The sequence below is a fragment of the Pleurodeles waltl genome, chromosome 4_1 (assembly GCF_031143425.1).
Source record: "Pleurodeles waltl isolate 20211129_DDA chromosome 4_1, aPleWal1.hap1.20221129, whole genome shotgun sequence".
Classification (NCBI taxonomy): domain Eukaryota; kingdom Metazoa; phylum Chordata; class Amphibia; order Caudata; family Salamandridae; genus Pleurodeles; species Pleurodeles waltl.
The window spans coordinates 30,369,373-30,385,501 of NC_090442.1; the positions used below are offsets into that span (position 1 = coordinate 30,369,373).

The 16,129-nt window shown below is 50.6% G+C and overlaps 1 protein-coding gene across 1 annotated transcript; it reads right to left on the reverse strand.

Moving 5' to 3' along the window:
- Positions 1 to 292: 292 nt before the first annotated feature.
- On the reverse strand, positions 293 to 973 carry LOC138286952 (zinc finger protein 239-like). The gene has a single exon (XM_069227325.1). The coding sequence runs from the start codon at positions 971 to 973 to the stop codon at positions 293 to 295; it is 681 nt and encodes a 226-aa protein (XP_069083426.1).
- Positions 974 to 16,129: the final 15,156 nt, after the last annotated feature.

A 16,129-nucleotide genomic window follows, 5' to 3' on the forward strand; every position in this document is an offset into this window, starting at 1 on the left:
GTATCCTGGGATTTGGAGATTCATTAAAACTATTTCCACATTCATTGTAATGGTATAGTTTTTCCCCTGTGTGTGTGTGAGATCGCGGACGTTTTTGGAGATCTGAAAAATAACTGCAGCTCTTCACACATTCATTGCAATAGTATGGTTTTTACACCTGTGTGTGATTGCTGATGTATTTAGAAGTATGATAAACAACTGAAGCTCTTCACACATTCTTTTCAATGGTAGAGTTTTTCGCCTATGTGTGTTTGCTGATGTGTTTGAAGACCCAGTAATCAATTGAAACTCTTCACACATTCATTGCGATGGTATGGTTTCTCCTTATATGTGTTCGGTGATGTCTTTGGAGGTTTGATAACAGACTAAAGCTCTTTCCACACTCACTGCAATGGTATGGTTTTTCCCCGTTGTGTGTTCGCTGATGTATTTGTAGGGTTAATAAGTGACTAAAGCTCTTCTCACATTCAGCGCAATGGTATGGTTTCTCTCCTGTGTGTGTTCGCTGATGTATTTGTAGTTGTGATAACTGATTGGAGCTCTTCACACATTCACTGCAATGGTATGGTTTCTCTCCTGTGTGTGTTCGCTGATGTATTTGTAGGTGTGATAACCGTCTAAAGCTCTTCACACATTCACTGCAATGGTATGGTGTCTCCCTTGTGTGTTTTCTCTGATGTATTTGTAGGTGTGATAACCGATTGAAGCTCTTCACACATTCACTGCAATGGTATGGCTTGGCCCCTGTGTGTGTTTGCTGATGTCTTTGCAGGTTTGCTAATCGACTAAAAGTTTTCACACATTCACAGCATCTGAATGGCTTTTCTTTTGTGTGTGTTTGCTGATGTTGCTTTACTAGTGATGACAAACTACAGCTCTCACTGCATGTGTATGATTCTTCTTTCTTAGTTAATGCCTCTGGGTCGGGTCTATATTTTTCTACAGCGCATGACTGTGTATCCTGACGGGCCATGGTTGTAAAGCACTTGCAATATTCTCACATTTCCTGTATTGGTTGGTATTTACGACATTTGATTTCCTATTTAAAAGTAAAGTACCATGGTCACTAAATACTTGCCATACTCACAATATGAGCAAGGCTTCTCTATGAGAGATTATGGGGGTTATCACAACTTTGGAGGAGGTGTTAATCCATATCAAAAGAGACGGTAAAGTGACGGATATACCACCAGCCGTATTACGAGTCCATTATATCCTATGGAACTCGTAATACGGCTGGTGGTATATTTGTCACTTTACCGTCACTTTCGGGACGGATTAACACCTCCTCCAAAGTTGTAATAACCCCCTATGTCTTTAGATTGGATAACAGTTTTCAACGCTTTGTGGGTAAGGATTAATCCTTCTCCTCTTGCTCGGTGCAAATTAGGACAGTCCGTTGTATTGTAGACAGCAGAACGACCTCTTTCCTTTGCCCTTCAGTTGTTTTCTCTAGTTGGTGTGGTGTAACCAGGGTGAGTTTACAATACACCTAGAGCCCTGAATTATGGTCAGATATAATTTTAGGAATCAGAGCACAGTGGAAGTCAAATCATAGAGATCCCACGATCAAAGCTGGTGTTAGTCGCCTGTTTATTCAGGAGGTGGTTTGTCAGTGTTGTTGCCTTAATTTTCTAGAGGTCATTTCTCAGTCTTGAGGTGTGAAGGTACACAACGGAGACTCTTACATTCACTGAATTGTCCTTCAGACCTTCTTCCAGCATCTATCAGTCTATGTTCAGGGACCTCAGTCTCAACCATTGTTGTTATTCATAAACATTTCATGCATTCAAGGCTTGTTTTCTGTTGGATGTAAAGAGATTTAAAATTAGGACATGTAAGTGTGACAGAATGTGAATACACAATATAACTGGCTATAAACCTCTTCATTTAAACATAAACAGGTTTGGGAAACAGAAGGAGCAGGATGTACTGCTGTTTCTTCAGTTTCAGGAAGTGTATAAAAAAGTTAACTACTCTGGAAATATGTAACAAAGGGGACTGCACTGTACTGCAGTGTATAACAAAGTTAACTCCTCTAGAAGTATATCACAAAGGTTGCTGCATTCAAATACTTCAATGCTTTCCTGTTCACAATGGATCAGCTCAGGTGCCAACTCCAGTCTTTACCTTGTGTATACCGGCCACAAGGGATGAGAAAACTACTCAGGAAACTAAACTGGACTTTATAGTGATTGACATGGGGCTCCTACGAGCAGATTAAGCCATCCTTAGGGACAGAATAGATGTGAACAAATAGGTGCTGGCAGGAATGCACTCTTTGCTGACGGAGGTGCAGTCCCACATCAAGGCTCTCCAGATGGGGGTATCACAACCATGCGCCAGGGCAGAGCATGCCGAAGGCCAATCTCGCCTGAACAATATAAGAGTAATGGGCATTCCGAAAGGCAGAGGAGGCCCCAATAAGAAACTTTTACTCGAGGACTGGCTATTTCATACAGTTCTTGGTGTTAAACGTACCATATCTTCTCACTGGAACAAGTTCACAGGGACTTGTTACACCCCAGCGAGGGGTGATGTGTCTCTTTAACTACTGGGACCACAGCCACATAATGCAAGTTGTTGGGTCCATGGATCCCTGACGAATCTTCAAAGCCTCAATGAACCTGTATCCAGACTACAGTACTTATTCTTGCTGGTCAAACAGAAGCCCAAGCAACTCGGCCAAATATTCTCTTATGTACAAAGCTAAATTGCGTTGGAGGACTCTCAAGCAACACTATTTTTCACAACATTAACAGATGCCTGAGGTGGGCTGGAGACAAAGGGGGTGTCGCCATTGCCCCACGATGTGCAATGGAATACAGACTGGAAACCTTCCAGATCACAACGGCACATGAAAAGGTTACCCAGGAACAAGCCCTCCAGCAAGCAGGTGGAGCAAGAAAGTGTCATGGTTGTAGCAGAGGTTGAATTGTGCCACAGTCAAACAATGGCCTTCCGTAGGTCCCCTTCACCCAACCCGACCCAGAGATGATCTATAATTTGGACCTAATTTCAGCTGAATTGCATACAGGGCTGGTAATTAATACCAATTATGTCTGACTGATTACATGACACCACAAACTGTGTCCTGTTTTGGAGTGGCGGGGCCTCAAGAGTGCATTTTGAGAAGGCCATATTCCTCCTGGTCTCGGCTGGGGCGTAGGGAGATGAAGAATGGGCACCACCATTAAATTACAGATTGAGCATCTCTTCCCTTGACAACCCAAAAGACTGTAATCCCCTGGATCCAGATGGAACATAGTTCTCTTGTCTGATTTCCTTTTTAGTTTTCCATTGGCCACGTTTGAGAGACAACCAGAGACTGGGAGTAAGGATAATTGTTTTATGTTTTTGTTTGTGGACATGTTCCATTACTCTATACACGCAGGCCGGGGAATGGCTGAGTTCACAGCCTGTAGAATTATGAGCCTAGAGGAAGACAGAAGATCAACCTGAGCACTGACATGCTGATGCATCACACTACATTTATGCCCACATAATACATAGGTGGTCATTACAACCCTGGCGGACGATGTTAAAGCTGCGGTAATACCACAAACAGGCCGGCGGACAAAAAAAGGGAATTACGACCCTGGCGGAAACCACCAACTAAGACAGCCACTTTAACACACCGCCCGCCACGGCGGTACAGACAAACAGCGCGGTGGACACAGCCAACAGACAGGCGGGAGATAATGTACCGCCCACACTATCACAACACACCAATCCGCCACCTTTTCCGGGGCGGATTCACCGTGGATAAAAACACGGCGGAAACAGCTTCTGCTATGGGAAAACGCTCACCTCAACACATCCCACGAGGAACGAGGACACCATGGAGCCGGAACTACAAATACTCCCTGCCCTTGCATTCCTGCTCATCTACGACCAACAGCGACGTAGGCGCGGAACATACCGGTGAGTACAGCACCTACGACACGTGGAAGGGGGGAGGCAAAAGTTACGGGGACACCCACCAAACACCCCCACCCTCGCATATTACAACATACACACCAATGCATTCACAAAAATCACAGTAACAACCCACAATCCCCCCGGAAGAATGCAAAGACAAAGTGAATAGCGGTCAAACTTTGTATTGTGCCAATATACTACTCATTAAAAAATATACGGACAAATATATCACGAAATCTGTCAAAAATAAATGTACAATACAAGAAGTAGTGCAGATATGTACACAACAATGTCCGTGCACCAACAGTCCAAAAATGCATGGGCGACGCCCACAATAGATACCTGACCAAAATCCGAGATAACACTGCCGGGGCATCAGATAGAAACAATACAGGCACCTCAGGGGGAAGGGAAGTGGGGGCACCTCAGCCAGATGAATGCAAAGCCAGATCCACGACGGGGCTCCATGCCCATTGATGTATCCTGGGGAGTGCAAAGCCACAGTCTTTCAAGTCTCTACAGTGGGTGGCTTGCCCACTGTTACATCCTGGGGAGTGCAAAGCCACAGTCTCTCAACTCTCTACAGTGGGTGGGTTGCCCACTGTGCCATCCTGGGGAGTGCAAAGACACATCTTCGCAAGTAGATGCGGTTCTCTACTGGTACTGGGTGGGACTGGTGCCCAGACTGGATGAGTCTCCCCGTGAAAGTACATGTCCTGTCACAGTCCCAGCTGCACATGGGAGAACGATGCCTGATGTGCCGGACTATTCATACCCACACGGTCTTTGCCCTGTTCAGCGGTGCTTTGCCATGGCAGTCTTTGCCCTGTTCAGCGGTCTTCACCATGGCGGTCTTGGCCTTGTTCAGCGGTGCTTTGCCATGGCTGGCTATGGACTGTTCAGCGGTGCTTTGCCATGGCAGTCTTTGCCCTGTTCAGCGGTCTTCACCATGGCGTTCTTTGCCCTGTTCAGCGGTCTTCACCATGGCGGTCTTTGCCCTGTTCAGCGGTCTTCACCATGGCGGTCTTGGCCTTGTTCAGCGGTGCTTTGCCATGGCTGGCTATGGACTGTTCAGCAGTCTTCACCATGGCGGTCTTTGCCCTGTTCAGCGGTCTTCACCATGGCGGTCTTGGCCTTTTTCAGCGGTGCTTTGCCATGGCTGGCTATGGACTGTTCATCGGTGCTTTGCCATGGCAGTCTTTGCCCTGTTCAGCGGTCTTCACCATGGCAGTCTTGGCCTTGTTCAGCGGTGCTTTGCCATGGCGGTCTTTGCCCTGTTCAGCGGTCTTCACCATGGCGGTCTTGGCCTTGTTCAGCGGTCTTCACCATGGCGGTCTTGGCCTTGTTCAGCGGTGCTTTGCCATGGCGGTTCTGGTACGGATATTGGTGTGTGGCATTACGATCTCCACAATGGACATTGGTGTGTGGCATTAGGATCTCCACAATGGACATTGGTGTGTGGCATGACGATCTCCACACTGGACATTGGTGTGTGGCATGACGAACTCCACACTGGACGTTGGTGTGTGGCATGACGTTCCATCATTGCCCAGCGGGGCTGTGGGAATCTGGACCCTCATGGGCTGTGACTCCGGCGGTGGCCTCCTGACCAGTAGCAATACTTGGGCCCTCCTGGGCTATGACTCTGGCGATGGTCTCCTGACCAGTTACGATATTTGAGCCCTCCTGGGCTGTGACTCTGGCGGTGGTTTCCTGACCAGTTACGATACTTGAGCCCTCCTGGGCTGTGACTCCGGCGGTGGCGGTGGTCTCCTGACCAGTAACGATACTTGGGCCCTCCTGGGCTATGACTCTGGGGGTGGTCTCTGGACCAGTGATGATACTTGAGCCCTCCTGGGCTATGACTCTGGCGGTGGTCTCTGGACCAGTGACGATACTTGGGCCCTCCTGGGCTATGACTCTGGCGGTGGTGGTGGTCTCTGGACCAGTGACAATACTTGGGCCCTCCTGAGCTATGACTCTGGCAGTGGTCTCTGGACCAGTAACGATACTTGGGCCCTGCTGGGCTATGACTCTGGCGGTGGTCTCCTGACCAGTGACGATACTTGGGCCCTCCCGGGCTGTGACTCTGGCGGTGGTCTCCTGACCAGTAACGACGGTGCTGGCGGTTGTGTCTGGACCGCCGGAAATTATGGCGCACTTTTCCGCCGTGACACTCACAACAGGTTGGGGAGACTTCCTCGGGACCTTCCCCACCTTCTTTTGAGTTACAGATGACTCACCAATCGCCTTGGATCCCATTTCACTGTTTGTCCCACCAGGAGTCTTGACACAGTCCCGTCGTCCACTCTCCAATTTCGGAGCCTTTACAGGGGGTGGGCTGACAGTGCCTTGGCTCCGGGTCCTACTGCCTGCCCTGGTGGACGGGGCACTCCAAAAACCTGGTACACGCACCACTGGTATTGAAGGCTTTTTGGCTGAGGCGCTACAACGGGACTGATGAATTAGAGGGGGGGGTGGGGGCAAAAAGGTCAATTTGACATAGGGACAGTTTCTGACGTACACTGGGATGGGTAGCTGGAGGGGCTCTGGGAGTGGAGGAAGAGGAGGTGGTTGTAGGAGGTGTCACTTTAGCTGTTTTGGCTGCAGGTGCAGGTACTGGAGGCTGTCGTGAGGTGGATGGATGTTGGGTGAGTGATTGCCGGCGTTTGTGTACTTTGGGAGGGGGCGTCACAGACACACTGGGAGAGGACACAGGGGACGTGTATATGGCAGTGGAGGTGGTGAGTGCAGGTGAGCGGCTTGTGGTGCTGGGTGTCCTGCTGCGACTCCTAGTGCCTGTAGATGTGGTGCATGCAGGTGTGTGTGTAGACGACACTGGGAGGGAGGAGGGAGAAGAGGAGGAGGGGGAGACAGTGGAGACAGTGGATGTTGCTGTGTCTGTATGGGTCTGATGCTTGTGTGAGTGCCTGTGGTGTGTGTGGTGCCTATGTCTGCTTGAGCTACTTGTGTGTGTTGACTTGTGTCAGGCAGGACACAGGGACAATGGCTGCCATCAGTGCTGAGGCCAGAGATTGCAGGGTTCGCTGAAGGACAGCCTGACCAGAATGAATGCCTTCCAGGAATGCATTACCGTGTTTCAACTCTCGTTCTACACCCTGGATGGCATTCACAATGGTAGACTGCCCAACAGTGAGTGACCTGAGGAGGTCAATGGCCTCCTCACTGAGGGCCGCAGGGGTGACTGGGGCAGGGCCTGAGGTGCCTGGGGCGAAGGTGATGCCCACCCTCCTGGGTGAGCGGGCACGGGGCGAATGCTGAGGGGCTGCTGGGAGGGCGGTGCTGGTAGGGGAGGTGGCGTCTGTACCTGTAGAAGTGGGGCGCACAGATGGTGCCGCCACCACAGGTGAGCTCCCGTCGGCGGACGAGTCCGTGTCGCTGTTTGGTGATCCTGTGGCCGGAGTAAAGCTCCCCTCGCCCTCCGTCCCACTGGTGAATTCAGAGTCTGTGGTGTGGCCCTCCATGGCCATTTGGGATGCGGCTCCCTCGTGCTCCGGTGCCACTGTACCTCCGCCTGTTGATGCTGATGTACAGAAGGACAGGGAGAGCAGAAAAAGGGTGGAGACAGAAGAAAGAGAGTTTTAGTGCATGGCATACCGCTACAGTTGGCGGACAAGACAAACGCAGCAGCCCCCTGCATCACGCCGTGCTCCTGCCCTCTGCACATGCAATTTCTGGGATATGGCTTACATGGCAATGGTAGAAATCTGCCCACATGGATGGCAAAGGGGCAACTATACATCAATTTGCCTTTTTTTTAAGCTGGGGTAGAGTGCCACATGGCCTGCATAACTGAGGGGCCTTGCCTACCTAACTCGCCCTGGCCTAGGGACACCCACAACCCACCACCCCCACCCAGACAGCTCCACTGCACGCAAAGTCCATAGGATGAGGTTGTACTCACCCCCTGGTGTCTGCTGTGATGGCCTTAAGCGCCCATCCAACTCCGGGTAGGCCACCGCCAGGATCCGGAGCATCAGGGGGGTCATGGTGCGACGGGCACCCCTCCCACGTTGGGAGGCCATCCCCAGCTGAGCCTCCGCCGTCTTCTTGCTGCAGCGGCGAATGTCCTCCCATCTCTTCCGGCAGTGGGTGCCCCGTCTCTGGTGGGCCCCCAGGGTCCGGACTTCCTTGGCGATGGCACGCCAAATGTCCCTCTTCTGGTGGGCACTGACCTACATGACATGCACAAGGAAAGAGGAACAGTCATTACCTACAGCACCGTCGTGGTAATTGGCTCCCTCCCAACTCTATCCCTGTGGCCCATTCATCCCCATGCATGACTGTTCTATGTACTCTGCCCCCTTCCCTCATCTACCCAGCCCTCTCCACCCAGGCCTAGCCCATACAACGTGCTCCCTGTGTACTAACCTGTTGGTCTGGAGGACCGTAGAGTAGCGTATACTGGGGGAGGACCCCATCCACAAGTTTCTCCAACTCCTGTGCAGTGAAGGCAGGGGCCCTTTCCCCAGACGCAGCAGCCATTGTCGCTTCCAGACCGAGGTCACAGCAGCACTAGCAGTGTAGGTCCTCTCCTGTCGAAGGTCAGGTACCTAGTGATTGAACAGATAGAAAATGGTGGTGACGTCCGCGGCGGTGACATCCGCGGCGGTGCGCATCATCACCGCCAGCGCACCTGTTCATTGGCCCCTGGGACCCATAGGGTCCAATGTTAACCAATGCAGCATTGCGCCGCGCTCTACGACCGCCTACCGCGACGGTGTCCAACGCCAGCGCAGTTTCCCCACAATTCCATTGTCCCAGTTTAGAGGTCAGACAGCCGCCATTTCAGAGGCCCACATGGCTTCAATTACTACTGCGTCACACATCCCGCGGCCTACACTCAAATCCTTTCCCGGATGGGTTAATTGTCTGGTGTAGTCTTGTGTGTGACTGTGGGTACATACCTGGAGGAATGCTGACAGTTTTTTCACTGTTGCCCTTCTTAGGCACCGTCAGTTGGGACATATTGGAAGATGGCGGAATCCGCCGGTGTACCGACCGCTGGTGGACCTGTTGACAATGGAAGAGCGACATGTCATCGTGACCTACCGGTTTGACCGTGCCACAATCCGGGAACTATGTACCCAGTTGGAGCCAGACCTGATGTCACCAATCCGCCAGCCGACTGGAATCCCCCCTGACGTGCAGGTGCTGTCAGTGCTCCATTTCTTTGCAAGTGGGTCTTTTCAGACAACAGTGGCCATGGCATCAGGGATGTCCCAGCCTATGTTTTCCAACGTCTTGTCCAGAGTGTTGTCTGCCCTGCTCAAACACGTAAGGAGATACATAATTTTCCCTTAGGTGGCGGATTTGCCTACAGTGAAAGGTGACTTCTATGCCCTTGGACATATCCCCAACGTCATAGGTGCCATTGATGGGACCCATGTAGCTCTGGTCCCCCCCGCAGGAATGAACAGGTGTACAGGAACAGGAAGAGTTATCATTCTATGAATGTCCAGATGGTCTGTTTAGCAGACCAGTACATCTCGCAGGTAAATGCAATGTTCCCTGGCTCAGTGCATGACGCCTACATCCTGCGGAAAAGCAGCATCCCTGATATGATGGGTGAACTCCAGAGGCACCGTGTATGGCTATTGGGGGACTCTGGTTACCCCAACCTGTCCTGGCTACTGACCCCAGTGAGGAATCCCAGGACCAGGGCAGAGGAACGGTACAATGAGGCCCATGGGCGGACTAGGAGGGTGATCGAGTGGACCTTCGGCCTCCTGAAGGCCAGGTTCAGGTGCCTCCATATGACAGGTGGGTCCCTATTCTACTCACCGAAGAAGGTGTGCGACATCATCATCGCCTGCTCCATGCTCCATAACTTGGCATTGCGACGCCAGGTGCCTTTTCTGCAGGAGGATGATCCAGATGACGGTGTTGTTGCAGCGGGTGAGCCTGTGGAGCCTGTGGACAGTGATGAGGAGGAACATGATGAAGATGAAAACGACAACATGGAGTCAGTCATACAGCAATATTTTCAATGAGACACAGGTGAGTACAATTTCATGTTTCACATAATATTAAATTTCACACGTCTACCTCTATCCTGTGCCTACATTTCACTCCCTATTTGGTAACCCAGGAGGGACCAGGATGTCGCCACTTGCGTGAGGAGACAGAGGGGCCCTCACAGAAGCAGACAGCACCCGCAGAAGTGCCGGAACAGGCACTACGAAAAGGAGTGAACCGGAGCTCACCGGAAGACACAAAAGGGAGCCCCACGACGCCGGAGGACAACTCAGGAGGTTGTGCACTGCAGGTTAGAGTGTCGGGGACCCAGGCTTGGCTGTGCACAAAGGAAATCCTGGAAGAGTGACAGGAGCCAGAGCAGCTGCTAATCACGCGTTACCCAGCAATGCAGTCTAGCGTGGGGAGGCAAGGACTTACCTCCACCAAACTTGGACTGAAGAGTCACTGGACTGTGGGAGTCACTTGGAAAGAGTTGCTGAGTTTCAGGGACCACGCTCGTCGTGCTGAGAGGGGACCCAGAGGACCGGTGATGCAGTCTTTTGGTGCCTGCAGTTGCAGGGGGAAGATTCCGTCGACCCACGGGAGATTTCTTCAGAGCTCCTAGTGCAGAGAGGAGGCAGGCTACCCCCACAGCATGCACCACCAGGAAAACAGTCGAGAAGGCGGCAGGATCAGCGATACAAGGTTGCAGTAGTTGTCTTTGCTACTTTGTTGCAGTTTTGCAGGCCTCCTGAGCAGTCAGCGGTCGATCCTTTGGCAGAAGGTGAAAAGAGAGATGCAGAGGAACTCGGATGAGCACTTGCATTCGTTATCTAAAGAATTCCCCAAAGCAGAGACCCTAAATAGCCAGAAAAGGAGATTTGGCTACTTAGGAAGGAGGATAGGCTAGCAACACAGGTAAGAGCCTATCAGAAGGAGTCTCTGACGTGACCTGCTGGCCCTGGCCACTCAGAGCAGTCCAGTGTGCCAAGAGCACCTCTGTTTCCAAGATGGCAGAGGTATGGAGCACACTGGAGGAGCTATGGGCACCTCCCCTGGGAGGTGCAGGTCAGGGGAGTGGTCACTCCCTTTTCCTTTGTCCAGTTTCGCACCAAAGCAGGGCTGGGGGATCCCTCAACCGGTGTAGACTTGCTTATGCAGAGATGGGCACCACCTGTGCCCATCAAAGCATTTCCAGAGGCGGGGGGAGGCTACCCCTCGCCAGCCCTGACACCTTTTTCCAAAAGGAGAGGGTGTAACACCCTCTCTTTGAGGAAGTCCTTTGTTCTGCCTTCCTGGGCCAAGCCTGGCTGGACCCCAGGAGGGCAGAAACCTGTCTGAGGGGTTGGCAGCAGCAGCAGCTGCAGTGAAACCCAGGGAAAGGTAGTTTGGCAGTACCCGGGTCTCTGCTAGAGACTCGGGGGATCATGGAATTGTCTCCACAATGCCATTCCATGATCTTAGACATGTTACATGGCCATGTTCGGAGTTACCATTTGTGACGCTATACATAGGTAGTGACCTATGTATAGTGCACGCGTGTAATGGTGTCCCCGCACTCACAAAGTCCGGGAAAGTTGCCCTGAACGATGTGGGGGCACCTTGGCTAGTGCCAGGGTGCCCACACACTAAGTAACTTAGCACCCAACCTTTACCAGGTAAAGGTTAGACATAAAGGTGACTTATAAGTTACTTAAGTGCATTTGTAAATGGCTGTGAAATAACGTGGACGTTATTTCACTCAGGCTGCAGTGGCAGGCCTGTGTAAGAATTGTCAGAGCTCCCTATGGGTGGCAAAAGAAATGCTGCAGCCCATAGGGATCTCCTGCAACCCCAATACCCTGGGTACCTCAGTACCATATACTAGGGAATTATAAGGGTGTTCCAGTATGCCAATGTGAATTGGTGAAATTGGTCACTAGCCTGTTAGTGACAATTTGGAAAGGAAAGAGAGAGCATAACCACTGAGGTTCTGGTTAGCAGAGCCTCAGTGAGACAGTTAGTCATCACACAGGGAACACATACAGGGCACACTTATGAGCACTGGGGCCCTGGCTGGCAGGGTCCCAGTGACACATACACTAAAACAACATATATACAGTGAAATATGGGGGTAACATGCCAGGCAAGATGGTACTTTCCTACACAACCCCCCTCCCAAACGAAGGACAATAAGACTAGCCATGACCCGATGAGTCTTCATTGTCTAATTGGAAATATCTGGAGAGTCCATCTGCATTGGAGTAGGTACTCCCAGGTCTATGTTCCATGGTATAGTCCATTCCCTGTAGAGATATGGACCACCTCAACAATTTAGGGTTTTCACCTTTCATTTGTTTTAGCCAAAGTAGAGGTTTGTGGTCTGTCTGAACAATGAAGTGAGTGCCAAACAGGTATGGCCTCAACTTCTTCAGTGCCCAGACCACAGCAAAGGCCTCCCTCTCAATGGCAGACCAACACTTTTCTCTAGGGGTCAACCTCCTGCTGATAAAAGCAACAGGTTGATCCTGGCCCTCAGAATTGAGTTGTGATAAGACTGCCCCTACCCCTAATTCAGATGCATCAGTTTGAACAATGAATTTCTTGGAGTAACATGGGCTTTTTAGGACAGGTGCAGTGCACATGGCCTGTTTGAGCTCCTCAAAAGCTTTCTGACAGCTAGCTGTCCACAATACCTTTTTAGGCATCTTCTTGGAAGTGAGATCATTAAGTGGGGCTGCAATGGAGCGATAGTTATTAATGAATCTCCTGTAATACCCAGTGAGGCCTAGGAAGGCTCTCACCTGGGTCTGAGTTGTAGGGGGAACCCAATCCATGATTGTCTGGATTTTCCCCTGAAGTGGTGCAATCTGTTCTCCACCTACCAGGTGTCAAAGATAAACCACTTTCCCCTGCCCTATCTAGCACTTTGAAGCCTTCATAGTGAGGCCTGCCTTTTGCAGGGCCTCCAAAACTTTCCGCACATGGACCAGGTGATCATCCCAAGTGGAGCTAAAGACAGCCATATCGTTCAGATATGCTGCACTAAAAGCCTCCAACCCTTGCAGGACTGTATTCACCAACCTCTGAAAAGTGGCAGGTGGATTTTTCAAACCAAAGGGCATTACTGTGAATTGGTAGTGCCCTCCAATAGTCGAAAATGCAGTTTTTGCTTCAGCATCCTCTGATAATTTGATCTGCCAATACCCTGCAGTCAAATCAAAGGTGCTTAGATACTTGGCAGATGCCAGTGTATCTATGAGCTCATCTGCCCTGGGTATAGGGTGAGCATCAGTTTTTGTTACCTGGTTGAGACCTCTGTAATCTACACAAAACCTCATCTCCCTTTTTCCATCTTTTGAGTGAGGCTTTGGTACAAGCACCACAGGAGAGGCCCATGGGCTTTCAGAGTGTTCAACCACTCCCAGTTCAAACATTTTCTGAACTTCTTGCTTTATGCAGTCTCTGACATGGTCAGGCTGCCTATAGATTTTACTTTTGACAGGCATGCTGTCTCCAGTATCAATTGTGTGTTTAAACCAAGATGTGGTGCCTGGCACAGTTGAAAAGAGTTCAGAGAACTGACCTAGGAGATTTATGCAGTTGTCTTTCTGCTCAGCAGTAAGACAGTCTGCCAAAACTACACCTTCCACTAGAGCATCCTCTTCTGTGGAAGAGAAGAGATCAGGGACAGGGTCACTCTCTTCTTCCTGTCCCTCATCTGTTGCCATGAGCAGGGTGTCATAGTAGGGTTTTAGGCGATTGATATGGAGCACTCTAAGGGGACTCCTGGCAGTGCCTAGGTCAACCAAGTAGGTGACCTTGCCCTCCTTTTCAACAATGAGATGGGGTCCACTCCATTTGTCTTGGAGTGCTCTTGGGGCCACAGGCTCCAGTACCCACAACTTCTGTCCTGGTTGGTACTGAATCAGAACAGCCTTCTGGTCATACCATTGCTTTTGGAGCTCTTGGCTGGCCAGAAGGTTTTTACTGGCCTTTTTCATATACTCCGACATTCTGGATCCTAGGCCAAGTACATAGTCCACTATATCTTGCTTAGGAGCTTTTAAAGGTTGTTCACAACCCTCCTTCACAAGTGTTAGAGGACCTCTTACAGGGTGTCCAAATAGGAGTTCAAAGGGGCTGAAGCCCACTCCTTTCTGGGGTACCTCCCTGTATGCAAAAAGGAGGCAAGGTAACAGGACATCCCATCTCCTCCTGGGTTTTTCAGGGAGTCCCATTATCATTCCTTTGAGAGTTTTATTAAACCTCTCTACCAGTCCATTTGTTTGTGGATGATAAGGTGTGGTGAATTTGTATGTTACACCACATTCCTTCCACATGGCCTTCAAGTATGCAGACATAAAGTTGCTACCCCTGTCTGATACAACCTCTTTTGGGAAACCCACCCTGGAAAAGAGGGCTTTTGCCACTGCAGGTGCTGTAGTGGTCCTTAGAGGAATAGCTTCAGGATATCTTGTGGCATGGTCCACTACCACCAAGATAAACCTATTGCTTGAAGCAGTAGGAGGGTCAAGGGGGCCAACTATGTCAACCCCTACCCTTTCAAAGGGAACCCCAACCACAGGTAGTTGAATAAGGGGAGCCTTTGGAGTGCCACCAGTCTTGCCACTGGCTTGGCAGGTCACGCAAGACTTACAAAAATCTTTTGTGTCCTCTGACATCCTAGGCCAGTGAAACAGGGGGACAAGGCTTTCCCATGTTTTAATCTGACCCAAATGTCCAGCCAAAGGAATGTCATGTGCCAAAGTTAGGAGGAACTCTCTGCACTGCAGGGGAATGACCGATCTCCTGGCTGCTCCAGGTTTTGGATCCCTTGCCTCTGTGTACAAGAGTATGTCCTCCCAGTAAACTCTATGTGAGTCACTGACATCCCCATTTTGCTGCTTGACAGCTTGCTGTCTGAGACCCTCTAATGTAGGACAGGATTGCTGTGCCACACTCAGCTCCTCCCTAGCAGGCCCCCCTCCACCCAAAAGCTCAGCAGTGTCTGCTGCCAGCTCCTCTGGTGAAGGTTCTGCACAGAGGGGAAATTCTTCTTCCTCAGAAGTTGAATCATCTGTAGAGGGAGGGATAGTGGGTAGGGATTTACTCTTGCTACCCCTAGCTTTAGGGAGCACTTGGTCCATTGTGTCAGGATCCAAGTCACCCTGTCCTTTTTGCTTTTTGGCCTGGGCCCTGGTTAAAGCACAAATATGCCCTGGAATGCCCAGCATTGCTGCATGAGCCTCCAACTCCACTTCTGCCCAAGCTGATGTCTCTAAATCATTCCCTAGTAGACAGTCCACAGGTAAATCTGAGGCAACCACAACTTGCTTTGGACCAGTAACCCCCCCCCCCCAGTTGAGATTCACAACAGCCATGGGGTGGCTAAGAGTGTTGTTATGAGCGTCTGTCACTTGGTACTGGTGACCAAGTAGGTGTTGTTCAGGGTGTACCAGTTTCTCTATTACCATGGTGACACTGGCACCTGTGTCCCTGTAGGCCTGAACCTCAACACCATTTATTAGGGGAAGTTGCTTGTACTTATCCATATTAAGGGGACAAGCAACCAAGGTGGCCAAATCAATGGCACCTTCAGAGAATAACACAGCCTCTGTGGTCTCCCTAACAGGACCAACCACAACTAAATTACCAAAAGTGAGCCCAGCTACTCCCTTGGATTGGCTATTAGTAGGTTTGCTCCCACTACCACTGCTATAACTAGGGGCACTAGAGGTTGCAGTAGGGGTTGTGGTAGTGGGAGGTTTGGTGTTTTTCTTTGGACAACTGGCATCAGTTGTCCAATGGCCTTTTACTTTACATAAATAACGCCAAGGCTTTTTTACTTTTGCTGGGTACTGCGTGATTTGAAGCTGTTCCGGCTCCTGTGCACTCTTCTGAGTTGTCCTCCGGCGTCGTGGGACTCCCTTTTGTGACTTCAGGTGGACTCCGGTTCACTCCTCTTCTAAGTACCTGATCCGGTCCTTCTGTGGGTGCTGCCTGATTCTGTGAGGGCTCCCTGACTTGCTGGACGCCCCCTCTGTCTCCTCATCCAAGTGGCGACATCCTGGTCCCTCCTGGGCCACAGCAGCATCCAAAAACCCTAAACGCGACCCTTGCAGCTAGCAAGGCTTGTTTGCGGTCTTTCTGCATGGGAACACCTATGCAAGCTTCTTCACGACGTGGGACATCCATCCTCCAAAGGGGAAGTTCCTAGTCCTCTTTGTTCTCGCAGAATCCACAGCTT

Excerpts from the sequence above, each read along its gene's own strand:
- LOC138286952 (XM_069227325.1), bottom strand. The coding sequence starts at position 973 with ATGGCCCGTCAGGATACACAGTCATGCGCTGTAGAAAAATATAGACCC.